Here is a 27421-nt window from a genome sequence, read left to right as displayed (position 1 = left end):
TGGTGGTGGTGGTGGTTTTGGTGGTGGTGAGGTGGTTTTGGTGGTGGTGGTGGTTTTGGTGGTGGTTCTAGTGTTGGTGGTTTTGGTGTTGGTGGTGGTGGTGGTGGTATTGGCGGTGGTGGTGGTGGTTTTGAGGGTGGTGGTTTTGGCGGTGGTAGTAGTTTTGGCGGTGGTGATGGTTTTGGTGGTGGTGGTTGTTTTGGCGGTGGTGGTAGTTTTGGTGGTGATGGTTTTAGTGGTGGTCGTGGTTAGTGGTTTTGGTGGAGATTTTGGTGGTGGTTTTGGTGGTGGTTTTGGCGGTGGTGGTGGTTTTCGTGGTGGTCGTGGTGTTAGTGGTTTTGGTGGAGATTTTGGTGGTGGTTTTGGCGGTGGTGGTGGTTTTCGTGGTGGTGATTTTGACGGTGGTGGTTTTGGCGGTGGTGGTAGTTTTGGCGGTGGTGGTGGTTTTCGTGGTGGTGGTGGTTTTCGTGGTGGTGGTAGTTTTGATGGTGGTGGTGGTTTTGGTGGTGGTAGTGGTTTTGGTGGAGGTGGTGCTGGTGGTTTTAGTGGTTTTGGTGGTGGTGGTGATTTTGGTGGTGGTGGTGGCTTTGATGGCGGTGGTTTTGGTGGTTATGTGGTTTTGGTGGGGGTGGTAGTGGTTTGGGTGGTGGTGGTTTTGGTGGTGGTGGTAGTGGTTTGGGTGGTGGTGGTGGTGGTGGTTTTGGTGGTGGTGGTGGTTTTGGTGGTGGTGGTTGTGGTGCTGGTTTTGGTGGTGGTGATTTTGGTGGTGGTGGTGGTGGTGATGGTTTTGGTGGTGGTGGTTTTGGTGGTGGTGGAGGTTTTGGTGATGGTGGTGATGGTTTTGGTGGTGGTGATTTTGGTGGTTTTGGTGGTGGTGGTGGTTTTGGTGGTGTTGGTGGTTTTGGTGGTTTTCGCTTTGGTGATGGTTTTCGTGGTGGTGATGGTGGTTTTGGTGAGTGGTGGTGCTTTTGGTGGTGGTGGTGATGGTGGTTTTAGTGGTGGTGATGGTGGTGGTAGTTTTGGTGGTGGTGGTGGTTTTGTTGGTGGTGGTGGTGGTTTTGGTGGTGGTGGTGGTGGTGGTTTTGGTGGTGATGGTGGTTTTGGCAGTGGTGGTGGTTTTGATGGTGGTCATGGTTTTGGTGGTGGTGGTGGTGGGTTTAGTGGTGGTGGTGGTTTTGCTGGTCGTGGTGGTGGTGGTGGTTTTGGTGGTGGTGGTGGTTTTGGTGGTGGTGGTTTTGGTGGTGGTGGTGGTTTTGGTGTTGGTGGTTTTGGTGGTGGTGGTTTTGGTGGTGGTAGTGGTTTTGGTGGTGGTGGTGGTGGTGGTTTTGGATGTGGTGGTGGTTTTGGTGGTGGTGGTTTTGGTGGTGGTGTTGGTGTTGGTGGTGGTGGTTTTGGTGGTGGTGGTGGTTTTGATGGTGGTGGTGGTTTTGATGGTGGTGGTGGTGGTGGTGGTTTTGGTGGTGGTTGTGATGGTTTGGTGGTGGTGGTGGTTTTGGTGGTGGTTGTGATGGTTTGGTGGTGGTGGTGGAGGTGGTTTTGATGGTGGTGGTGGTGGTTTTGGTGGTGGTGGTTGTGGTGGTTTTGGTGGTGGTGGTGGTTTTGGTGGTGGTGGTGATTTTGGTGGTGGTTTTGGCAGTGGTAGTGGTTATGGTGGTGGTGGTTTCGGTAGTGGTTCTGGTGGTGGTGATTCATGGTGAGGTGCCTGACGACTGACGGAATGCTTGCACAGTGCCATTGTACAAAGGCAAAGGGGACAAAGGTGAGTGCTCAAATTACAGAGGTATAAGTTTGTTGAGTATTCCTGGTAAATTATATGGGAGGGTATTGATTGAGAGGGTGAAGGCATGTACAGAGCATCAGATTGGGGAAGAGCAGTGTGGTTTCAGAAGTGGTAGAGGATGTGTGGATCACGTGTTTGCTTTGAGGAATGTATGTGAGAAATACATGTTGCATTTATGGATCTGGAGAAGGCATGTGATAGACTTGATAGAGATGCTCTGTGGAAGGTATTAAGAATATATGGTGTGGGAGGCAAGTTGTAAGAAGCAGTGAAAAGTTTTTATCGAGGATGTAAGGCATGTGTAAATGTAGGAAGAGAGGAAAGTGATTGGTTCTCGGTGAATGTAGGTTTGCGGCAGGGGTGTGTGATGTCTCCATGGTTGTTTAATTTGTTTATGGATGGGGTTGTTAGGGAGGTGAATGCAAGAGTTTTGGAAAGAGGGGCAAGTATGAAGTCTGTTGTGGATGAGAGAGCCTTGGAAGTGAGTCAGTTGTTGTTCGCTGATGATAGAGCACTGGCGGCTGATTCATGTGAGAAACTGCAGAAGCTGGTGACTGACTTTGGTAAATTGTGTGAAAGAAGAAAGTTGAGAGTAAATGTGAATAAGAGCAAGGTTATTAGGTACAGTAGGGTTGAGGGTCAAGTCAATTGGGAGGTAAGTTTGAATGGAGAAAAACTGGAGGAAGTGAAGTGTTTTAGATATCTGGGAGTGGATTTGGCAGGGGATGGAACCATGGAAGCGAAAGTGAATCATAGGGTGGGGGAGGGGGCGAAAGTTCTGGGAGCCTTGAAGAGTATGTGGAAGTCGAGAACATTGTCTCGCAAAGCAAAAATGGGTATGTTTGAAGGAATAGTGGTTCCAACAATGTTGTATGGTTGCGAGGAGTGGGCTATGGATGGAGTTGTGCGCAGGAGGGTGGATGTGCTGGAAATGAGATGTTTGAGGACAATATGTGGTGTGAGGTGGTTTGATCGAGTAAGTAATGATAGGGTAAGAGAGATGTGTGGTAATAAAAAGAGTGTGGTTGAGAGAGCAGAAGAGGGTGTTTTGAAATGGTTTGGTCACATGGAGAGAATGAGATGAGGAAAGGTTGACAAAGAGGATATATGTGTCAGAGGTGGAGGGAACGAGAAGTGGGAGACCAAATTGGAGGTGGAAAGATGGAGTGAAAAAGATTTTGAGTGATCGGGGCCTGAACATCCAGGAGGGTGAAAGGCGTGCAAGGAATAAAGTGAATTGGAACAATGTGGTATACCGGGGTCGACGTGCTGTCAATGGATTGAACCAGGGCATGTGAAGCATCTGGGGTAAACCATGGAAAGTTCTGTAGGGCCTGGATGTGGAAAGGTAGCTGTGGTTTCGGTGCACTATTACATGACAGCTAGAGACTGCGTGTGAACAAATGGGGCCTTTGTTGTCTTTTCCTAGCGCTACCTCCCACACATTTGGGGAGAGGGGGTTGTTTTTTCATGTGCGGCAAGGTGGTGATGGGAATGAATAAAGGCAGACAGTATGAATTATGTACATGTGTATATATGTATATGTCTGTGTGTGTATATATATATATGTATACGTTGAGATGTATAGGTATGTATATTAGCGTGTGTGGACGTGTATGTATATACGTGTATGTGGGTAGGTTGGGCCATTCTTTCGTCTGTTTCCTTGCGCTACCTCGCTAATGCGGGAGACAGCGACAAAGTAAAATAAAAATAAAAAAATCAATTACTTTCATTCTGAGATACCATATCATCAATGACACTGTGACTAATCCTACTTGCATATGACATGATGTCAACCAGGCCACAAAAGCATGTTAAGCATATAGCTGAAATGACTACCTAGAATCATTAAAATTCCCTTTTCATTAACTTAAGTGTCATAACATCAAATAACCTTTATTGGGCTAATGTAGAAAGATGTATATCATTATAATGCCTAAATACCAATGACAAAGCAGTCTTAAATAAGATTAACAAAAGAGGCATAATAATGAGTTTTTTATGATTATTACCTTCATTTTTCTTGAGAGATGCTGCATGCTCTTTGAGAAGAGACACACAGTTGTCTACTTCCTCCACCCCAGTGAGAAACACTAACACATCACCAGGCCCCTCTTTATGATGTATCTTCATCACAGTTTCAACGCTGCATTTCACATAGTCAGCTGTTGTTTCTGTTTAGGGTAAAAGGCATCAATTACAAATCAAAACCTAACCAGACACTAACGACCTACTGGAATTTACTTGTAATACATGCTATTCCTCACAATCTGTACAGAATATCATATGAAGAATCATTTTAACAAATACTACAAACATCTATAAGCACTTGAAAGTGGCGAACCCAACAGAAAGGGAAATTCATTTACACTATAAGAAACAATAATGGTAGTGAGAATGAGAGCTGCCAAAATGAATGAGGTACACGGTACACTTTTTTTATGTTAACTCAAACAGCATGGGAAACAATGTCCTAATCAAGGCCATCCCATAAATGCTATGTATTTCAATTCCTAAAAGACTGTATTTCAATTTCTGAGGGATGGAACAGGAGGAGTCAATAAGGATGTGCTCATCCTCCTCAAAGGCTCAGGCTAGGATGTCTGAATGTAAACAAGATGAGAAAGGAGAAATAGGTGGTATATTTGAGGAAAGAAACCTTGATATTCAGGATATGAGTGAAACAAAGCTCAAAAATACAGTGAAAGGATGGTTCAGAAAAGTTATAAGAGTTAAGTCAGGTGTTGGTACGAGGGAAAGAGCTAAGGAAGAGATAGCACAACTGGTGATGCAGTTGTGGAAATGTGTGAAAAAATGTAAGTGTATGGAAGTGAGCTCCATAATGATGTGGGCAAAAATGGAAGTGGATTGCAAGGGATGGGTGATTATCTGTGCTTATGCACCTGACCACAAGAAAAAAGGTTATGAGAGGCAAGTGTTTTGGGAGCATCAGATAGGGGAAAAGCAGTGTGGTTTCAGAAGGGGTACAGGATGTGTGGATCAGGTGTTTGCTTTGAGAATGTACGAGAGAAATACTTAGAAAAACAGATGGATTTGTGTGTAGCATTTATGGATCTGGAGAAGGCATATGATAGAGTTGATGGAGATGTTCTGTGGAAGGTATTAAGAGTACATAGTGTGAGAGGTAAGTTGCTAGAAGCAGTGAGAACTTTTTATCGAGGATGTAAGAGGAAAGTGATTGGTTCCCAGTGAATGTCGGTTTGCGGCAGGGGTGCATGATGTCTCCATGGTTGTTTAATTTGTTTATGGATGGGGTTGTTAGGGAGGTGAAAGCAAGAGTTTTGGAGAGAGGGGCAAGTATGCAGTCTACTGTGGATAAGAGGGCTTGGAAAGTGAGTCACTTGTTGTTCGCTGATGATACAGCACTGGTGGTTGATTCGGGTGAGAAACTGCAGAAGTTGGTGACAGTTTGGTAAAGAGTGTGAAAGAAGAAAGGTGAGAGTAAATGTGAATATGAGCAAGGTTATTAGGCTCAGTAGGGTTGAGGGGTAAGTCAATTGGGAGGCAAGTTTGAATGGAGAAAAACTGGAGGAACTGAAAATGTTTTAGATATCTGGGAGTGGATTTGGCAGCGGATGGAACCATGGAAGCGGAAGTGAGTCACAGGGTGGGGGAGGGGGCGAAGGTTCTGCGAGCATTGAAGAATGTGTGGAAGGCAAGAACGTTATCTCGGAGAGCAAAATGGGCATGTTTGAAGGAATAGTGGTTCCAATAAAGTTTATATGGTTTTGAGGCGTGGGCTATAGATAGGGTTGTGCAAAGGAGGGTGGGTGTGGTGGAAATGAGATGTTGAGGACAATATGTGGTGTGAGGTGGTTTAATTGAATAAGTAATGAAAGGGTAAGAGAGATGTGTGGTAATAAAAAGAGTATGGTTGAGAGAGCAGAAGAGGGTGTTTTGAAATGGTTTGGTCACATGGAGAGAATGAGATGAGGAAAGATTGACCAAGAGGATATATGTGTCAGAGGTGGAGGGAACGAGGAGAAGTGGGAGACCAAATTGGAGGTGGAAAGATGGAGTGAAAAAGATTTTGAGTGATCGGGGCCTGAACATGCAGGAGGGTGAAAGGCGTGCAAGGAATAGAGTGAATTGGAACGATGTGGTATACCAGGGTCGACGTGCTGTCAATGGATTGAACCAGGGCATGTGAAGCGTCTGGGGTAAACCATGGAAAGTTCTGTGGGGCCTGGATGTGGAAAGGGAGCTGTGGTTTCGGTGCATTATTACATGACAGCTAGAGACTGAGTGTGAACGAATGGGGCCTTTGTTGTCTTTTCCTAGCGCTACCTCACACACATGAGGGGGGAGGGGGGTTGTTATTCCGATGGGAATGAATAAAGGCAGACAGTATGAATTATGTACATGTGTATATATGTATATGTCTGTGTGTGTATATATATGTGTACATTGAGATGTATAGGTATGTATATTTGCGTGGGTGGACGTGTATGTATATACATGTGTATGTGGGTGGGTTGGGCCATTTCTTTTGTCTGTGTCCTTGCGCTACCTCGCTAGTGCGGGAGACAGCGACAAAGCAAAATGAATATAAATAAATATAATTTCTCAATGCGAAATAAAGAACTGTATCTTCATATTCCGATGTGTATTATGCATATATCTACTGACTTGGATATCCACAAAATACTACTTTAATCAAATGAGGGAAATGACTTAATTACCTTCCAAATAATAAATGTCAACAGGATGACTCCGTCCTTGAACTGACAGCACACATGCTGTGTCTTTACTCTTGTCCTTTGTTGTATTATAATTAAAGAAATTATACAAGTGATCAGCATCCACTGTTGCTGAGCATATGATCAAACGCAAGTCCTTTCGTCTTCGGAGGATTTTCTTCATAAGTCCAAGTACAATGTCAGTGTACAAGGTTCGTTCATGGACTTCATCAAGCATTATCACACAATACTGTAAAAAAATTATAAAAATTATCATTGACTGGTTGGTAAGGTTATTTAATGTATGTATGACTCATGGTGAGGTGCCTGAGGATTGGCGGAATGCGTGCATAATGCCATTGTACAAAGGCAAAGGGGATAAGAGTGAGTGCTCAAATTACAGAGGTATAAGTTTGTTGAGTATTCCTGGTAAATTATATGGGGGGTATTGATTGAGAGGGTGAAGGCATGTACAGAGCATCAGATTGGGGAAGAGCAGTGTGGTTTCAGAAGTGGTAGAGGATGTGTGGATCAGGTGTTTGCTTTGAGGAATGTATGTGAGAAATACTTAGAAAAGCAAATGGATTTGTATGTAGCATTTATGGATCTGGAGAAGGCATATGATAGAGTTGATAGAGATGCTCTGTGGAAGGTATTAAGAATATATGGTGTGGGAGGCAAGTTGTAAGAAGCAGTGAAAAGTTTTTATCGAGGATGTAAGGCATGTGTACGTGAAGGAAGAGAGGAAAGTGATTGGTTCTCAGTGAATGTAGGTTTGCGGCAGGGGTGTGTGATGTCTCCATGGTTGTTTAATTTGTTTATGGATGGGGTTGTTAGGGAGGTGAATGCAAGAGTTTTGGAAAGAGGGGCAAGTATGAAGTCTGTTGGGGATGAGAGAGCTTGGGAAGTGAGTCAGTTGTTGTTCGCTGATGATACAGCACTGGTGGCTGATTCATGTGAGAAACTGCAGAAGCTGGTGACTGAGTTTGGTAAAGTGTGTGAAAGAAGAAAGTTAAGAGTAAATGTGAATAAGAGCAAGGTTATTAGGTACAGTAGGGTTGAGGGTCAAGTCAATTGGGAGGTAAGTTTGAATGGAGAAAAACTGGAGGAAGTGAAGTGTTTTAGATATCTGGGAGTGGATCTGGCAGCGGATGGAACCATGGAAGCGGAAGTGGATCATAGGGTGGGGGAGGGGGCGAAAATCCTGGGAGCCTTGAAGAATGTGTGGAAGTCGAGATCATTATCTCGGAAAGCAAAAATGGGTATGTTTGAAGGAATAGTGGTTCCAACAATGTTGTATGGTTGCAAGGCATGGGCTATGGATAGAGTTGTATGCAGGAGGATGGATGTGCTGGAAATGAGATGTTTGAGGACAATGTGTGGTGTGAGGTGGTTTGATCGAGTAAGTAACGTAAGGGTAAGAGAGATGTGTGGAAATAAAAAGAGCGTGGTTGAGAGAGCAGAAGAGGGTGTTCTGAAATGGTTTGGGCACATGGAGAGAATGAGTGAGGAAAGATTGACCAAGAGGATATAGAGGATATATGTGTCGGAGGTGGAGGGAACGAGGAGAAGTGGGAGACCAAATTGGAGGTGGAAAGATGGAGTGAAAAAGATTTTGTGTGATCGGGGCCTGAACATGCAGGAGGGTGAAAGGAGGGCAAGGAATAGAGTGAATTGGATCGATGTGGTATACCAGGGTTGACGTGCTGTCAGGGCATGTGAAGCGTCTGGGGTAAACCATGGAAAGCTGTGTAGGTATGTATATTTGCGTGTGTGGACATATGTATATACATGTGTATGGGGGTGGGTTGGGCCATTTCTTTCGTCTGTTTCCTTGCGCTACCTCGCAAACGCGGGAGACAGCGCCAAAAAAAAAAAAGAAAAAAAAAATATCAATTATCTGAACATAAAAAAGTGCTGCTGCCATTACAACCTTGCTAAAAAATAAAAAAAAAAAGTGGGTAAGGCTTTAAAGAAAAATATACCGATCAAATAAAAAGCTCTTTTCCATGAATACGTCTTTTTTAAAAACGTCCATTTTCTTCTTTGAGGTGGATCAAGTGTAGAAAGCCTCTCTTTCCTTATGCAAATCTTTAGCCCAAGATCAAATCATCTTAAAAAACAACCCATATCCATTTATGTACACTAATAAAATAGCCTGTGTGTGTTTATCAACATCACAGCTTCATGACAATGACAGCTAGAAACCTGAAACTTTGTATGAATACAAAGGGGACCCCAAGGGTATGCAAGGGTATGATTTCTTAATCCCGGTGAAAAAAAAAAGTATTTCATTATTAGAGGAAAGTAAAAGGATGGATATAGGAAAGATCAAAACACTGATTTCAACCTGGACAAAGCTGGCTAGTTTCCAATAATATCTTCATGTCGCATATCCTTATCTCTTCATCAATGCATCTACTCCCTTAAGTTCCAACTATACTACCATAATTGTCCATCACTTTTTACATATCCAGACAAAAAAAAAAAAAAAATTGCGTTTCACATTCATAAATCAAAAATGGGATAGTACTCCTTCATATAAATTTCTTACCCATGTTGCATCTAAATCTGCTATAGCTAGTGAATTTATTCAGCGTATCTCCAGGAGTCCTTCCTTGCAAGATTCTATTCTCAACTTCAGGTTTCCACAAACATCACTATTGGACTACATTCACTGGCACATACAAACATCCAAAACTACTGGTTGTTCATCATTCAAACTGGTATTACTCTGTAACAGCCCCCCACCTCAAAAGCTAGAATCTCACTTTTACCTTCATGTGCTCTAAGCATTCCCCTCCAACAAATACAATCAAAGAAATTTAACACCCTAAGCATTCCCCTCCAACAAACACCATCAAAAAAATTTAACATGCTAAGCATATCCCTCCAACAAATACCATCAAAGAAAGTTAACATTCTACCTCCACCTCTCCCTCATCTTACAAAAAAGCATCATCTGCATATAACACCTGTTGTAATTTTTCATTTTGTTCTACCAAGGGTCTGCAGAACACTGTTATCATCCAATCACACACTCATTTCATGAATTACTCTAGCCATTACTTCTACCTTCACCTCTATCTTTTATGAGACTCCTACAGTTCTCCAGAATCTGGATACATCAACCAAGTGGGATCAAAGGTCAAAAAGGGTAGTGATGTGCATGTGTTTATATTGAGTGCGTGTGGGGGGAACCAAGCAGTAAGCGTACAGTGTCTTCATTATGGTAGTTGCATTGTGGGCTTGAAGGGTCTTGAAATATGCAGAATAGGAGTTTTTCAAGTTCAGGGATGGGTGATGTCTACAGCTAATACAAAAAAATGTAAATTTATATGTCTGGGAGTAAGGTTTCAGATGAGTTTATGTCTGGTAGGATACTTTTTATGATCAAGTTGGAAGAGCACTTTTTAGTGCTTTTTAGGCCATTTCAATTTGTTTATGTTTTGCCACTCTTATGCTCATTAGGGTTGCGGGACCTTTAAGTATAGGTTGTGGTGTGTAGCTGGGTTAAGCTTTTTAATTCTACTTTAGGGTCGGTGATTATCTATGGGATGGTTTAAATAGGAAGCTTCCAGGATCGTTACAAAGATCTGTGTGCCAAACATACTGAGGTGGGGTTATATTGGGAGGATCCTGTATCAAGTTAGTGTTTAAAGCTTCTGGCTGAAAGCCAATTAGTGACGGGTCAGTGTATTTTGTTTTGTGTGGCTTCCAAATTATGTTTGTTTGTGACAGGATGCATGAAAAGGAAGGTGAGGCATAGCTTTGGGTGAAGTGGATGAATCATATATACAGGATACTGAGACTTATTTCTAGTGCAAATTTGGTATATACCTTATCTTATAGCCCCAGGAGTCCCTCCTATCATTTATGAAGGCACATGCCATATCTTGTACATATATATGTACATAGTGAGTGGTGCGATGAAGTAACATTATTAGTGAAAGAGAAGAGAGACATTTGGACAATTTTTGCAGGGAAATAACGCAAATGACTGGGAGATGTGTAAAAGGGAGGCAAGAGGTCAAGAGAAAAATGCAAGAAGTGAAAAAGAGGGCAAATAAGAGTTGGGGTGAGAGAGTATCCTTAAATTTTAGGGAGAATAAAAAGATGTTTTGGAAGGAAGTAAATAAAGTGCGTAAGACAAGGGAACAAATGCGAACATCAGTGAAGGGGGGTAATGGGGAGATGATAACAAGTAGTGCTGATGTGAGAAGGAGATGGAGTGAGTATTTGGAAGGTTTGTTGAATGTGTTTGATGATGGAGTGGCAGATATAGGGTGTTTTGGTCGAGGTAGTATGCAAAATGAAAGGGTTAGGGAGAATGAGTTGGTAAAAAGAGAAGAGGTAGTAAAAGCTTTGTGGAAGATGAAAGGCAGTAGGTTTGGATGGTATTGCAGTGAAATTTATTAAGGAAAGGGGGTGACCGTATTGTTGACTGGTTGTTAAGGTTATTTAATGTATGTATGACTCATGGTGAGGTGCCTGAGGATTGGCAGAATGCTTGCATAGTGCCATTGTATAAAGGCAAAGGGGATAAGAGTGAGTGATCAAAGTCTAGAGGTATAAGTTTGTTGAGTAATCCTGGGAGCCTATATGGGAGGGTATTCATTGAGAGGGTGAAGGCATGTACAGAGCATCAGACTGGGGAAGAGCAGTGTGGTTTCAGAAGTGGTAGAGGATGTGTGGATCAGGTGTTTGCTTTGAAGAATGTATGTGAGAAATCCTTAAGAAAAACAAATGGATTTGTATGTGGCATTTATGGATCTGGAGAAGGAATATCATAGAGTTGAAAGAGATGCTCTGTGGAAGGTATTAAGAGTATATGATGTGGGAGGCAAGTTGCTAGAAGCAGTGAACAATTTTTATCAAGTATGTCAGGCATGTGTACGAGTGGGAAGAGAGGAGGGTGACTGGTTCTCAGTGAAGGTGGAAAGATGGAGTGAAAAAGATTTTGAGTGATCGGGGCCTGAGCATACAGGAGGGTGAAAGGTGTGCAAGGAATAGAGTGAATTGGAACGATGTGGTATACCGGGGACGACGTGCTGTCAGTGGACTGAACCAGGGCATGTGAAGCGTCTGGGGTAAACTATGGAAAGTTTTGTGGGGCCTAGATGTGGAAAGGAAGCTGTGGTTTCAGCGCATTATACATGACAGCTAGAGACTGAGGGTGAACGAATGTGGCCTTTGTTGTCTTTTCCTAGTGCTACCTCACACACATGCGGGGGGGAGGGAGCTGTCATTTCATGTGTGGCAGGGTGGCGACGGGAATAAGGGCAGACACTATGAATTATGTACATGTGTATGTATGTATATGTCTGAGTGTATATATATGTATACGTTGAGATGTATAGGTAAGTATATGTGCGTGTGTATGTGGATGGGTTGGGCCATTCTTTCGTCTGTTTCTTTGCGCCCCCTCCCCCACCCTATGATTCACTTCCACTTCCATGGTTCCATCTGCTGCCAGACCCACTCCCAGATATCTAAAACACTTCACTTCCTCCAGTTTTTCTCCATTCAAACTTACACCCCAACTGACTTGTCCCTCAACCCTACTGTACCTAATGACCTTGCTCTTATTCACACTTACTCTCAGCTTTCTTCTTTCACACACTTTACCAAACTCAGTCACCAGCTTCTGCAGTTTCTCACATGAATCAGCCACCAGCGCTGTATCATCAGCGAACAATAACTGGCTCACTTCCCAAGCTCTCTCATCCACAACAGACTGCATACTTACCCCTTTCCAAAACTCTTGCATTCACCTCCCTAACAACCCCATCCATAAACAAATTAAACAACCATGGAGACATCCCGCACCCCAGCCGCAAACCAACAGTCACTGAGAACCAATCACTTTCCTCTCTTCCTACACGTACACATGCCTTACTAATAAAAACTTTTCACTGCTTCTAACAACTTGCCTCCCACACCATATATTCTTAATACCTTCCACAGAGCATCTCTATCAACTCTATCATCATATGCCTTCTCCAGATCCATAAATGCTACATACAAATCCATTTGCTTTTCTAAGTATTTCTCATACATTCTTCAAGTGAAGTGTTTTAGATATCTGGGAGTGGCCTTAGCAGCAGATGGAACCATGGAAGCAGAAGTGAGTCACAGGGTGGCGGAGGGGGTGAAGATTCTGGGAGCGTTGGAGAGTGTGTGGAAGGCAAAGACGTTATCTCAGAGAGCAAAAATAGGTAAGTTTGAAGGAACCGTAGTTCCAACAATGTTATATGGTTGCGAGGTATGGGCTATAAATAGGGTTGTACAGAGGAGGGTGGATGTGTTGGAAATTAAATGTTCGAGGACAATATGTGGTGTGAGGTAGTTTGATTAAGTAATGAAAGGGAATAAAAAGAGTGTGGTTGGGAGAAGAAGAGGGTGTATTGAAATGGTTTGGACACATGGAATGAGTCAGGAAAGATTGACAAAGAGGATATATATGTCAGAGGTGGAGGGAAGAAGGAAAAGCGGGAGACCAAATTGGAGGTGGAAGGATGAAGTGAAAAAGATTTTGAGTGATTGTGGCCTGAACATACAGGAGGGTGAAAGGCGTGCAAGGAATAGAGGGAACTGGAATGATGTGGTATACCAGGGTCGACGTGCTGTCAATGGATGAACTAGGGTATGTGAAGCGTCTGGGGTAAACCATGGAAAGGTCTGTGTGGCCTGGAAGTGGAAAGGGAACTAAGGTTTCAGTGCATCACACATGACAACTAGAGAATGAGTGTGAACGAATGTGGCCTTTTTGTCTTTTTCTGGCAATACCTCACTGGAGGGGGGAGGGGATGGAATGTTGTTTACTGTGTGGCGAGGTGGCAATGGAAATTGATGAAGGCAACAAGTATGAAATGTTTTAGATATCTGAGAGTGGACTTGGCAGCAAATGTAACCATGGAAGGAGAAGTGAGTCATAAGGGGGTTAAGATTCTGGGAGTGATGAAAAATGTGTGGAAAGAGAATGTTATCTTGAAGAGCAAAAATGGGTGTCTGAAGGAATAGTGGTTCCGTGTTTCCAACAATATTACATGGCTGTGAGGCATGGGCTATAGATAGGGTTGTACGAAGGAGGGTGGATGTGTTGGAAATGAAATGCTCGAGGACAATATGTGGTGTGATCAAGTAAGTAATGAAAGGGTATGGGAGATGTGTAGTAATAAAAAGAGCGTAGTTGAGAGAGAAGAGGGTGTGTTGAAATGGTCTAGACGTATGGAGAAAATGTGTGAGGAAAGGTTGACAAAGAAGATATATGTGTCAGAGGTGGAGAGAACAAAGAGAAGCAGGAGACCAACTTGGAGGTGGAAGGATGAAGAGGAAAATATTTTGAGCAATCGGGGCCTGAACATGCAGGAAGGTGAGAGGTGTGCAAGGAATAGAGTGAATTGAAACGATCTGGTATACTGGGATCAATGTGCTCTTAATGGACTGAACCAGGACATGCAAAATGTCTGGGATAAACCATGAGAAGGTCCTGCGTCAGTGAGGTAGTACCAGGAAAGACAAAGAAAGGCCACACCTGCTCACACTCATTCTTCAGCTGTCATGTGTAATGCACTGAAACAACAGCTCCCTATCCACATCCAGACCCTACAGACCTTTCCATAGTTTACTCTGGACGTTTCAAATACCCTGGTTCAGTACAATGATGGCATATCGATCCCAGTATACCACATCATTCCAATTCACTCTATTCTGAGCACACCTTTCACCCTCCTGCATGTTCAGGCCCTGGTTGCTCAAAATCTTTTTCACTTCATGCTTGCACTTCCATTCTGGTCTCCCACTTCTCCTTGTACCCTCCATCTCTGGCACTTATATCCTCTTTGTTAAACTTTCCTCATTCATTCTCTCCTTATGTCCAAACCATTTCAACAAACTCTCCTCTCTTCTCTCAACCACACACCTTTTATTACCACACATTTCTCTTTCCCTTTCATCACTTACTTCATCAAACCACCTCACACCACATATTGTCCTCAAACACTTAATTTCCAAAACATCCACCCTCCTCTCCACAACCCTATCTATAGCCAATGCCTCACAACCCTACAATATTATTGGAACTACTATTCCTTTAAACACACCCATTTTTGCTCTCCAAGATAACACAAACAGAAAGGACTGTGGGGCCTGGATGTGGATAGGAGATGTGGTTTCAGTTCATTACACATCATGACAGATAGAGCATGGATATGAGCCGATGTGGCCTTTCTTCATCTGTTCCTGGCACCATCTCCCTAATGCAGGAATGGCGATCATGTGTGAAAAAAATAAAATGAAACGGCGTAAAGAACTTAATCTTCAGTAACATCATTGCTCTTTCATTATCAAGTCCAAATGTTCTCAGAATAGATATGAAAAAATATCATCCATACCAATGTGGCTTCTATATCCACTGAATAAACATTCCAACTACCAATTATCATAAGCACCTTAAAATATCAAAATTTCTCTCCATGGAAAATACAAACCTGACGCAACAAGGGATCTGCCATCATTTCACGAACCAAAATCCCTTCTGTCATATATTTGATCTGTGTAATTCCAGGACTGCTACAGTCATCAAAGCGTATGGAGTAGCCAACTTCCTTTCCAAGTATTACATCACACTCCTCTGCTACACGTTCTGCTAAAGTTGTGCAAGCCACACGGCGGGGCTGTGCTATGCCAATTAGTCCATCAGCTGCCCAACCTGCTTCTCTAAGATACTACAACAAAAGAATTCCAACTTCAGCATATCTTACAAGCAGAATTCAGAAAAAATTCTTTTATTCATCCAGGCATGAGAATCATAGTTTACTTCCTTGACAGCTGTAAATGTAGCACGGTTATTTTCTATATTATTTTGCCATGATTTTCCATGTACTCAAGTTATAACACTAAAATAAAACTTTATATACATTCTTTTTCAAAAGAAATATATAGCCCCATTGCATTCACTCACAGAAAACACCATTTCACACATCTTTTATGACCTACCCCAAGTATTCAACTTAAATCACTTCAACTAGGGTAACCAAAAACCATATCACAACTACATCATAAAACAAGTAATGATATAATTTTCCTGAATCATGAAAACCAAGAGGAGTCAAGTTTGTGTTCAGTCATCAAATTGGTTAATTTGAAAATCATTATAATACAGGAATTTCAAAGAAACATAAACAAGTAACAGTATACTAAAAAAGTACTAAAAGGCAAATAACAAAGGAATAATCTAGCATTAAAAAAGAACATATATTTACCTGAGGTATTTGTGTACTCTTTCCTGAACCTGTCTCCCCAATCACTACTGTAGTTCGGTACTTTTCCACCAAAAATAACAACTGGTTACGCACCGTAAACACTGGAAGTCGCTGACGTTGCTTTTCAATTGACAAAGAACGAAATGGATTGTATACAAATGTTGTTCCATTTGTATGATCAACATCACTACGATCCACTGAATAGATGTCATCACCTGAAAAATTTTTCATCTTAATAAATAAACTTGTATGAGGAAATATAATGTTTGAGGATGGCAGCAATTCATCCCTATAAGAGACTCAAGAAGTCCCCAAACATATGTTGCACAGACCCAATTCCATGCAAAAATTCAGAAAAAATATTGTTTAGCCACGATGTTGCTTAATCCTCACAATGCTAATGACTTTACCTAATGAGTTAAAGGTTCATGCCCTTATCTGAATCCCAAACTGAAGTTTGATTCCACCACTTTTCTATATCATTGGCATTCTCCCATCACAGCTGGTAAAATGTTCATGTGCCTCAGTCATACATACATCATCAAAAATGTCGAAGTAGGATGATTTGGGAACTTGACAATCATGTGAAATGTACAGCAAAGAGAGCAACTGATGAATTAAGACGTAAACATGGTAAAAAATTTTCTTTTATCATGGGTCCAGTGAATTTTCAGATGATCAATACAACTTGTGTCTCTGTAGGGACTGCAATAATGAATAAGACAAATTTTTTCATAATCAAAGCAGTCCTACTTTATAACCATTTTCATTAATATTTTTTCCCAAATTCACTGTTTCATGTGTTGACAAGGTAGCACCAGGAACAGACAAAGAAAAGGCGTCATTCTCTGACATATGTACATTCTCTAGCCATTGTGAAATACATCAAAATGACAACCCCCCTATCCACAACTAGCTTGACCCCACACTCTTTTCTCTGGTTTCCCCCAGCTGCTTCATATGCCTTTGTTCAGTCCACCAACAGCATGTTATCCTTAATATGTCACATTGCTCCACTCTATCTCATGCACACCTTTCACCCTCCCACATATGCAGGCCCTGGCCATTCAAAATATATTTCACTTCATTCTTCAATATCCAGGTAATCTCCCCTTTCTTTTGTCCTCAACAATCTCTCCTCACTCATTCTCTACATTTGTCCAAACCACCTCAGCACACTCTCTGGCTCTCTCAATTACATCCTTTTGATTACCATACCTCTGTCTCACCCTTTTATCACTTACTCGATCAAACCACCTCAATTAACATACCTTCCTTAAACATTACATTCCAACATATCTGCCCTTCTCATCTACTGACTATGCTTTATATCCATTACAAGAATGCTGGGATTACTATGCCTTCAACCATACCAATTTCTTACCCTTTCCTTTTTACCCTTAGCGAGGAAGCGCAAAGAAAGACTAAAGAATGGCCCAGCCCACCCACATACACATATATATACAAAATTGCCCACAAAGGCACATATACATACCTATACATTTCAACATGTACATACATATACATACACAGACATATACATATATACACATGTACATATTCATACCCATATCAATCTAGAGTTTACTTTCTTACACTTTATTACATACTCCCACCACTCCTGTTTCTGGAGTAGTGCTACTCCTTCCCTAGCTCTCGTCCTCTCACTAACCCTACACTTTACTCCCAAGACATTCCCAAACAACTCTTACCCTTTACCCTTGAGCTTCGTTTCACTCAGAGCCAAAACATCCTGGGCATAAGAAGAAAGACAATGAGAGGCAAGTGTTTTGGGAGCAGCTGAGTGAGTGTGTTAGGAGTTTTGATGCACGAGACCGGGTTATAATGATGGGCGATTTGAATGCAAAGGTGAGTTATGTGGCAGTTGAGGGTATAATTGGTGTACAAGGGGTGTTCAGTGTTGTGAATGGAAATGGTGAAGAGCCTGTAGATTTATGTGCTGAAAATGGACTGGTGATTAGCAATACCTGGGGATAGGGGAGAAAGAATACTTCCCACGCATTCCTCATGTGTCGTAGAAGGCGACTAAAGGGGACGGGAGTGGGGGCTAGAAACCCTCTCCTCCTTGTATTTCAACTTTCTAAAAGGGGAAACAGAAGAAGGAGTCACACTGGGAGTGCTCATCCTCCTCGAAGGCTCAGATTGGGGTGTCTAAAGGTGTGTGGATATAACCACGATGAGAAAAAAGGAGAGAGAGGTAGCATGTTTGAGGAAAGGAACCTGGATGTTTTGGCTCTGAGTGAAATGAAGCTCAAGGGTACAGGGGAAGAGTGGTTTGGGAATGTCTTGGGAGTAAAGTCAGGGGTTAGTGAGAGGACAAGAGCAAGGGAAGGAGTAGCACTTCTCCTGAAACAGGAGTGGTGGGAGTATGTCATTGAGTGCAAGAAAGTAAACTCGAGATTGATATGGGTAAAACTGAAAGTTGATGGAGAGAGATGGGTGATTATTGGTACATATGCACCTGGCATGAGAAGAAAGATCATGAGGCAAGTGTTTATGGAGCAGCTGAATGAGTGTGCTAGTGGGTTTGATGCACGAGACTGGGTTATAGTGATGGGTGATTTGAATGCAAAGGTGAGTAATATGGCAGTTGAGGGAATATTTGGTATACATGGGGTGTTCAGTGTTGTAAATGGAAATGGTGAAGAGCTTGTAGATTTATGAGCTGAAAAAGGACTGGTGATTGGGAATACATGGTTTAAAAAGAGAGATATGCATAAGTATACGTATGTAAGTAGGAGAGATGGCCAGAGAGTGTTATTGGATTACGTGTTCATTGTTGGCGCACGAAAGAGAGACTTTTGGATGTTAATGTGCTGAGAGGTGCAACTGGAGGGATGTCTGATCATTATTTTAAGGGGGCGAAGGTGACAATTTGTAGAGATTTTCAGAAAAGAAGAGAACGTTGGGGTGAACAGAGTGGTGAGAGTGAGCAAGCTTGGGAAGGAGACTTGTGTGAGGACGTACCAGGAGACTGAATACAGAATGGAAAAAGGTGAGAAGAAAAGACGTAAGGGGAGTGGGGGAGGAATGGGATGTATTTAGGGAAGCAGTGATGGCTTGCACAAAAGATGCTTGTGGCATGAGATGCGTGGGATGGGCAGATTAGAAAGGGTAGTGAGTGGTGGGATGAAGAAGTAAGATTATTTGTGAAAGAGAAGAGAGAGGCATTTGGACGATTTTTGCAGGGAAATAATGCAAATGAGTGGGAGATGTATAAAAGAAAGAGGCAGGTCAAGAGAAAGGTGCAAGAGGTGAAAAAGAGGGCAACTGAGAGTTGGGGTGAGAGAGTATCATTAAATTTTAGGGAGAATAAAAAGATGTTTTGGAAGGAGGTAAATAAAGTGCGTAAGACAAGGGAGCAAATGGGAACTTCAGTGAAGGGGGCTAATGGGGAGGTGATAAAAAGTAGTGGTGATGTGAAGAGGAGATGGAGCAAGTATTTTGAAGGTTTGTTGAATGTGTTTGATGATACAGTGGCATATATAGGGTGTTTTGGTCGAGGTGGTGTGCAAAGTGAGAGGGTTAGGGAAAATGATTTGGTAAACAGAGAAGAGGTAGTAAAAGCTTTGCGGAAGATGAAAGCCGGCAAGGCAGCGGGTTTGTATGGTACTGTAGTGGAATTTATTAAAAAAGTGGGTGACTATTGTTGACTGGTTGGTAAGGTTATTTAATGTTTGTATGATTCATGGTGAGGTGCCTGAGGACTGGCGGAATGCTTGCATAGTGCCATTGTACAAAGGCAAAGGGGATAAGAGTGAGTGCTCAAATTATAGAGGTATAAGTTTATTGAGTATTAGTGTTAAATTATATGGGAGGGTATTGATTGAGAGGATGAAGGCATGTACAGAGCATCAGATTGGGGAAGAGCAGTGTGGTTTCAGAAGTGGTAGAGGATGTGTGGATCAGGTGTTTGCTTTGAAGAATGTATGTGAGAAATACTTAGAAAAGCAAATGGATTTGTATGTAGCATTTATGGATCTGGAGAAGGCATATGATGATAGAGTTGATAGAGATGCTCTGTGGAAGGTATTAAGAATATATGGTGTGGGAGGCAAGTTGTTAGAAGCAGTGAAAAGTTTTTATCGAAGATGTAAGGCATGTGTACGTGTAGGAAGAGAGGAAAGTGATTGGTTCTCAGTGAATGTAGGTTTGCAGCAGGGGTGTGTGATGTTTCCATGGTTGTTTAATTTGTTTATGGATGGGGTTGTTAGGGAGGTGAATGCAAGAGTTTTGGAAAGAGGGGCAAGTATGCAGTCTGTTGTGGATGAGAGAGCTTGGGAAGTGAGTCAATTGTTTGCTGATGATACAGCGCTGGTGGCTGATTCATGTGAGAAACTGCAGAAGCTAGTGACTGACTTTAGTAAAGTGTGTGAAAGAAGAAGGCTGAGAGTAAATGTGAATAAGAGTAAGGTTATTAGGTACAGTAGGGTTGAGGGTCAAGTCAATTGGGAGGTAAGTTTGAATGGAGAAAAACTGGAGGAAGTGAAGTGTTTTAGATATCTGGGAGTGGATTTGGCAGCGGATGGAACCATGGAAGTGGAAGTGAATCATAGGGTGGGGGAGGGGGCGAAAATTCTGGGAGCCTTGAAGAATGTGTGGAAGTTGAGAACATTATCTAGGAAAGTAAAATGGGTATGTTTGAAGGAAAAGTGGTTCCAACAATGTTGTATGGCCGCGAGGCGTGGGCTATGGATAGAGTTGTGCACAGGAGGGTGGCTGTGCTGGAAATGAGATGTTTGAGGACAATACGTGGTGTGAGGTGGTTTCATCAAGTAATAATAGGATAAGAGAGATGTGTGGTAATAAAAAGTGTGTGGTTGAGAGAGCAGAAGAGGGTGTTTTGAAATGGTTTGGTCACATAGAATGAGTGAGGAAAGATTGACAAAGAGGATATATGTGTCATAGGTGGAGGGAACGAGGAGAAGTGGGAGGCCAAATTGGAGGTGGAAAGATGGAGTGAAAAAGATTTTGAGTGATCAGGGCCTAAACATTGAGGAGGGTGAAAGGCGTGCAAGGAATAGAGTGAACTGGAACGATGTGGTATACCAGGGTCGACGTGCTGTCAATGGATTGAACCAGGGCATGTGAAGTGTCTGGGGTAAACCATGGAAAGTTCGGTGGGGCCTGGATGTGGAAAGGGAGCTGTGGTTTCGGTGCATTATTACATGACAGCTAGAGACTGACTGTGAACGGATGGGGCCTTTGTTGTCTTTTCCTAGCACTACCTCGCACACATGAGGGGGGAGGGTGTTGTTATTCCATGTGTTTTAGGGTGGTAATGGGAATGAATAAAGGCAGACAGTATGAATTATGTACATGGGTATATATGTATATGTCTGTGTGTGTATATATATGTATACATTGAGATGTATAGGTATGTATATGTGCTGTGTGTGGACGTGTAGGTATATAGATATGCATGTGGGTGGGTTGGGCCATTCTTTCGTCCGTTTCCTTGCGCTACCTCGCAAACGCAGGAGACAGTGACAAAGCAAAATAATAATAATAATAAACATAAGTATACATATGTAAGTAGGAGAGATGGCCAGAGAGCATTACTGGATTAGGTGTTAATTGACAGGCGCGCAAAAGAGAGACTTTTGGATGTTAATGTGGAAAGAGTTGCAACTGGAGGGATCTCTGTTCATTATCTTGTGGAGAAGAAGGTGATGATTTGTAGAGGTTTTCAGAAAAGAAGAGAGAATGTTGGGGTGAAGAGAATGGTGAGAGTAAGTGAGCTTGGGAAGGACACTTGTCTGAGGAAGTACCAGGAGAGACTGAGTACAGAATGGTAAAAGGTGAGAACAAAGGACGTAAGGGGAGTGGGGGAGAAATGGGATGTATTTAGGGAAGCAGTGATGGCTTGCGCAAAAGATGCTTGTGGCATGAGAAGCGTGGGAGGTGGGCAGATTAGAAAGGGTAAAGTGGTGGGATGAAGAAGTAAGATTATTAGTGAAAGAGAAGAGAGAGGTATTTGGACGATTTTTGCAGGGAAATAATGCAAATGAGTGGGAGATGTATAAAAGAAAGAGGCAGGAGGTCAAGAGAAAGGTGTAAGAGGTGAAAAAGAGGGCAAATGAGAGTTGGGGTGAGAGAGTATCATTAAATTTTAGGGAGAATAAAAAGATGTTTTGGAAAGAGGTAAATAAAGTGCATAAGACAAGGGAACAAATGGGCACATAAATGAAGGGGGCTAATGGGGAGGTGATGTGAGAAGGAGATGTGAGTATTTTGAAGGTTTGTTTGTTTTGGTCAAGGTGGTGTGCAAAGTGAGAGGGTTAGGGAGATTGATTTGGTAAACAGAGAAGATGTAGTAAAAGTTTGCGGAAGATGAAAGCCGGCAATGCAGCGGGTTTGGATGGCATTGCAATGGAATTTATAAAAAAGGGGGTGACTGTGTTGTTGACTGGTTCATAAGGTTATTTAATGTATGTACGACTCATGGTGAGGTGCCTGAGGATTGACGGAATGCTTGCATAGTGCCATTGGACATAGGCAAAGGGGATAAGAGTGAGTGCTCAAATTAAAGAGGTATAAGTTTGTTGAGTATTCCTGGGAAATTATATGGGAGGGCTTTGAGTGAGTGGGTGAAGGCATGTACAGAGCATCATATTGGGTGGTTTCAGAAGTGGTAGAGGATGTGTGGATCAGGTGTTTGCTTTGAAGAATGTATGAGAAATACTTAGAAAAGCAAAAGGATTTGTACGTAGCACTTATGGATGTGGAGAGGGCATATGATAGAGTTGATAGAGATGCTCTGTGGAAGGTATTAAGAATATATGGTGTGGGAGGTAAGTTGCTAAAAGCAGTGAAAAGTTTCTGTCAAGGATGTAAGGCATGTGTATGTGTAGGAAGAGAGGAAAGTGATCAGTTCTCAGTGAATGTCAGCTTGTAGCAGGGCTGCGTGATGTCTCCATGGCTGTTTAATTTGTTTACGGATGGGGTTGTTAGGGAGGTGAATGCAAGACTTTTGGAAAGAGGGGCAAGTATGCAGTCTGTTGTGGATGAGAGAGCTTGGGAAGTGAGTCAGTTGTTGTTCGCTGATGATAGAGCACTGGTGGCTGATTCGGGTGAGGAACTGCAGAAGCTGGTGACTGAGTTTGGTAAAGTGTGTGAAAGAGGAAAGCTGAGAGTAAATGTGAATAAAAGCAAGGTTATAAGATACAGTAGGGTTGAGGGACAAGTCAACTGGGAGGTAAGGATGGAACCATGGAAGCAGAAGTGAGTCACAGAGTGGGGGAGGGGGCAAAAGTTCTGGAGTGTTGAAAAATGTGTGGAAGTCGAGAACGTTATTGGAAAACAAAAATGGGTATGTTTGAAGGAATAGTGGTTCCAACAATGTTATATGGTTGCAAGGCATGGGCTATAGATAGAGTTGTGCGGAGGAGGGTGGATATGCTGGAAATGAGATGTTTGAGGACAATCTTTTGTGGTGTGAGGTGGTTTGATCGAGTAAGTAATAAAAGGGTAAGAGAGATGTGTGGTAATAAAAAGAGTGTGGTTGAGAGAGCAGAAGAGGGTATTTTGAAATGGTTTGGTCACATGGAGAGAATGAGTGAGGAAAGATTGACAAAGAAGATATATGTGTCTAAGTTGCAGGGAACGAGGAGAAGTGGGAGACCAAATTGGAGGTGGAAGGATAGAGTGAAAAAGATTTTGAGTGATCAGGGCCTGAACATGCACAATGGTGAAAGGTATGCAAGGAATAAAGTGAATTGGAACGATGTGGTATACCGGGGTCGATGTGCTGTCAATGGATTGAACCAGGGCATGTGAAGCATCAGGGGTAAACCATGGAAAGTCTTGTGGGGCCTGAATGTGGAAAGAGAGCTGTGGTTTCAGTGCATCATACATGACAGCTAGAGACTGAGTGAGAACGAATGTGGCCTTTGTTGTCTTTCCCTAGCACTACCTAGTGCACATGCAGGGGGAAGGGGTTGTCATTTCATGTGTGGTGGGGTGGCGACGGAAATGAATGAGGGCAGACAGTATGAATTATGTACGTATGTATATATGTACATAAGGCTCAGATTGGGGTGTCTAAATATGTGTGAATGTAACCAAGATGAGAAAAAAGGAGAGAGAGGTAGCATGTTTGAGGAAAGGAACCTGGATGTTTTGGCTCTGAGTGAAACGAAGCTCAAGGGTACAGGGGAAGAGTGGTTTGGGAATGTCTTGGGAGTAAAGTCAGGGGTTAGTGAGAGGACAAGAGCAAGGGAAGGAGTAGCACTACTCCTGAAACAGGAGTTGTGGGAGTATGTGATAGAGTGTAAGAAAGTAAATTCTAGATTGATATGGGTAAAACTGAAAGTTGATGGAGAGAGATGGGTGATTATTGGTGCATATGCACCTGGGCATGAGAAGAAAGATCATGAGAGGCAAGTGTTTTGGGAGCAGCTGAATGAGTGTGTTAGTGGTTTTGATGCACAAGACCGGGTTATAGTGATGGGTGATTTGAATGCAAAGGTGAATAATGTGGCAGTTGAGGGAATAACTGGTATACATGGGGTGTTCAGTGTTGTAAATGGAAATGGTGAAGAGCTTGTAGATTTATGTGCTGAAAAAGGACTGGTGAGTGGGAATACCTGGTTTAAAAAGCGAGATATACATAAGTATACGTATGTAAGTAGGAGAGATGGCCAGAGAGTTATTGGATTACGTGTTAAATGATAGGTGCGCGAAAGAGAGACTTTTGGATGTTAATGTCCTAAGAGGTGCAACTGGAGGGATGTCTGATCATTATCTTGTGGAGGTGAAGGGGAAGATTTGTAGGGGTTTCCAAAAAAGAGGAGAGAATCTTGGGGTAAACAGAGTGGTGAGAGTAAGTGAGCTTGGGAAGGACACTTGTCTGAGGAAGTACCAGGAGAGACTGAGTACAGAATGGAAAAAGGTGAGAACAAAGGAGATAAAGGGAGTGGGGGAGGAATGGGATGTATTTAGGGAACAGTGATGGTTGCGCAAAAAGATTTTTTCTTGTGGCATGAGAAGGTGGGAGGTGGGTGAAATTAGAAAGGGTAGGGAGTGTGGGATGAAGAAGTAAGATATAAATGAAAATGAAGAGAGGAGAGGATTTGGACGATTTTTTGCAGGGAAAAAACAATGCAATGAGGGGGGAGATGTATAAAAGAAAGAGGCAGGAGGTCAAGAAAAAAGGTGCAAGAGGTGAAAAAAAGGGCAAATGAGATTGGGTGAGAGATATATTAAATTTTAGGGAGAATAAAAAGATGTTTGGAAGGAGGTAAATAAAGTGCGTTAAAGAAAAGGGGAGAAAAGGGGAAACTTAAAGTGAAGGGGGCTAAGGGGAAAGGAAAAATAAAAAATTTGTGGTGAGGAAAAAGGGAGATGGAGTGAGTTTTTTTTAAAGGTTTGTTGAATGTTTTGATGTTTAAAGGGGCAAATATAGGTTTTTTGGGTCGAGGGGGGGTTTGGAAAAAGTGAGGGGGTTTTGGGGAAAAATGTTTTGGGTTTAAAAAAGAAGAGGTAGAAAAAAGCTTTGGGGAAAAGAGGGAAAGCCGGCAAGGCAGCGGGTTTTTTGGTTTGGAATTGAAAGTGGTTTTTAAATTAAAAAAAAAAGGGGGTGACGAAATTTTTGGACGGGTTTGGAAGGGTTTTTATTTTTTTAAAATGTATGACCATGGTGGGGTTTGCCGGAGGTTTGGGCGGAATGCTTGATAGTCCCCCCATTGTACAAAGGAAAAGGGGATAAGAGTGAGTGCTCAAATTAAAGGGGTTATAATTTTTGTTGTTTTTAAATTATATGGGAGGGTATTGTTGAAGGGGGGAAGGCATTACGGGAGCATAGTTTGGGGGAAAAGGGGGCAGTGGGGTTTTAAGAAGGGGTTTTGAGGATTTTGGGGGCCCAGGTTTTTTTTTTAAAAAGGGGGAATGTATGTGAGAAATACTTAGAAAAGAAAAATGGATTTGAATGTAGCTTTTTGGGTTTCTGGAAAGGGGGCATTTGATCGAGTTGATAAAATGTTTGTGGAAGGGTTTTTAAGAATATATGGTGTGGGGGGGCCAAAGTTTTTAGAAGCAAAAAAATTTTTTTATCGGGGATGAAAGGCATGTTTTTCTTTGTAAGGGAAGGGAAGAGAAAAAGGGGATTGGTTCTCAGTGAATGTAGGTTTGCGGCGGGGTTTGTGTGATGTTTCCTTTGGTTTTTTAAATTTTGTTTTTTGGATGGGGTTGTTAGGGAGGTAAATGCAAAAAATTTTGGAAAGGGGGGGGCAATTTTATGAAGTTGTTGTGGATGAGAGAGTTTGGGGAAAGGTGAGTCAGTTTTTGGTTCGTAAAGATACAGCGTTTGGGGGGCTGTTCATGTGGGGGAAACTGCAAAGCTGGTGACTGATTTTGGGTTTTAAAGTGTTTTGAAAGAAAAAATTTTTAAGAGAAAAATGTAAAATAAGAGAAGGGTTATTAGGTTTTCAGTGGGGGTTTAGGGTCAAGTCAATTGGGAGGTAAGTTTGAATGGAGAAAAAAATTTGGGGAAGTAAAGTGTTTTGATATCTGGGGGTGGATTTGGCAGCGGGGTGGAACCATGGAAGGGAAATGAATCAAAAGGGTGGGGGAGGGGGGCCCAAAATTCCCGGGAAACCTTTGGGAAGTTTTGGGGGTCGGGAACATTATCTCGGGAAAAAAAAAATGGGTATGTTTGGGAAAAAAAGGGAAAAAGTGGGGGTTTTTAAAAATGTTGTATGGTTCGAAGGGGGGTGGGCTATTGGGTAGAGTTGTGGCAGGGGGGTGGATGTGCTGGGGGAAAAGAGATGTTTGAGGGGCAATAGTGGTGTGAGGTGGTTTTTATCGGTAAATAATGTAAGGGGTAAAGGATGGTGGTGGAATAAAAAAAGGCGGGGTTTAGAAAAGCAGAAGGGGGGTGTTTTGAAATGGTTTGGGCACATAAAAAATGAGTGAGGAAAGTTGACAAAAAGGAATATGTGTCGGGGGTGGAGGGAACGAAAGGGGAAGTGGGAGACCAAAAATTTGGGGGTGGAAAGATGGAAATGAAAAAAATTTTTAGTGATTGGGGCCCTGAACAACAGGGGGGTGGAAAAGGGGGGAAAAAGGGGGAAAAAGTGAAATTTGGGCGATTGGTTTTACCGGGGTTAAAGTGCTGTCAATGGATTGAACCCGGGGATTGAAGCGTCTGGGGGGAAACCATGGAAAAAATTCTTGGGGCCTGGATTGGAAAGGGAGCTGTGGTTTTCGGGCATTATTCATGCAGTTTTAAAACTGGGGGAACGAATGGGGCCCTTTTTTTTGTCTTTTCCTAGCGCTACCCCCCCATAAAGGGGGGGGGGGGTTGGTTTTTTCCCTTTGTGGGAGGGGGGATTTTTTTAAAAAATAAAGGGGGGAAAAGTTGAATTTTGGGGCTTTTTTTTATTTTGTTTGTCTGTGTGTGTTAAAATATGGGTTTTCAATTTAGATGTAAGGTATGGGTTTTTTGCGTGTGGGGGACGTGATGTTTTTATACATTTGGGGGGGGGGGTGGGTTGGGGGCCCCTTTTTTTCTGTTTCCTTTTCCTACCTCGCAAATGGGGGGAAAAGCAAAAAACCAAAAAAAAATAAAAAAATAAATATAGGGAATGTCCTTTGGGGGTAAAGGGGCAGGGGTTAGTTTAAAAGGAAAAAGACAAGGGAAGGAAAAGCAA

At 42.4% G+C, this 27421-nt stretch overlaps 1 protein-coding gene across 2 annotated transcripts in view; it reads right to left on the bottom strand.

The window, feature by feature from the left end:
* The window catches only part of LOC139749453 (probable ATP-dependent RNA helicase DHX35), a 206168-nt gene that overhangs the window by 134617 nt on the left and 44130 nt on the right, over positions 1-27421 (bottom strand). For both annotated transcript variants that reach the window (XM_071663332.1, XM_071663334.1), the window contains exons 3-6: positions 15750-15964; positions 14976-15212; positions 6487-6733; positions 3796-3957 (exon numbers count right to left, since the gene is read on the bottom strand). In XM_071663332.1, coding sequence (XP_071519433.1) covers positions 3796-3957; positions 6487-6733; positions 14976-15212; positions 15750-15964 — 861 coding nt within the window. The remainder of the gene's footprint in view (positions 1-3795; positions 3958-6486; positions 6734-14975; positions 15213-15749; positions 15965-27421) is intronic.

The sequence above is a fragment of the Panulirus ornatus genome, chromosome 7 (genome assembly GCF_036320965.1).
Source record: "Panulirus ornatus isolate Po-2019 chromosome 7, ASM3632096v1, whole genome shotgun sequence".
Taxonomy (NCBI): domain Eukaryota; kingdom Metazoa; phylum Arthropoda; class Malacostraca; order Decapoda; family Palinuridae; genus Panulirus; species Panulirus ornatus.
Note: the sequence above shows the minus strand (reverse complement) of the source record. Positions and strands in the feature narration are given on the sequence as shown.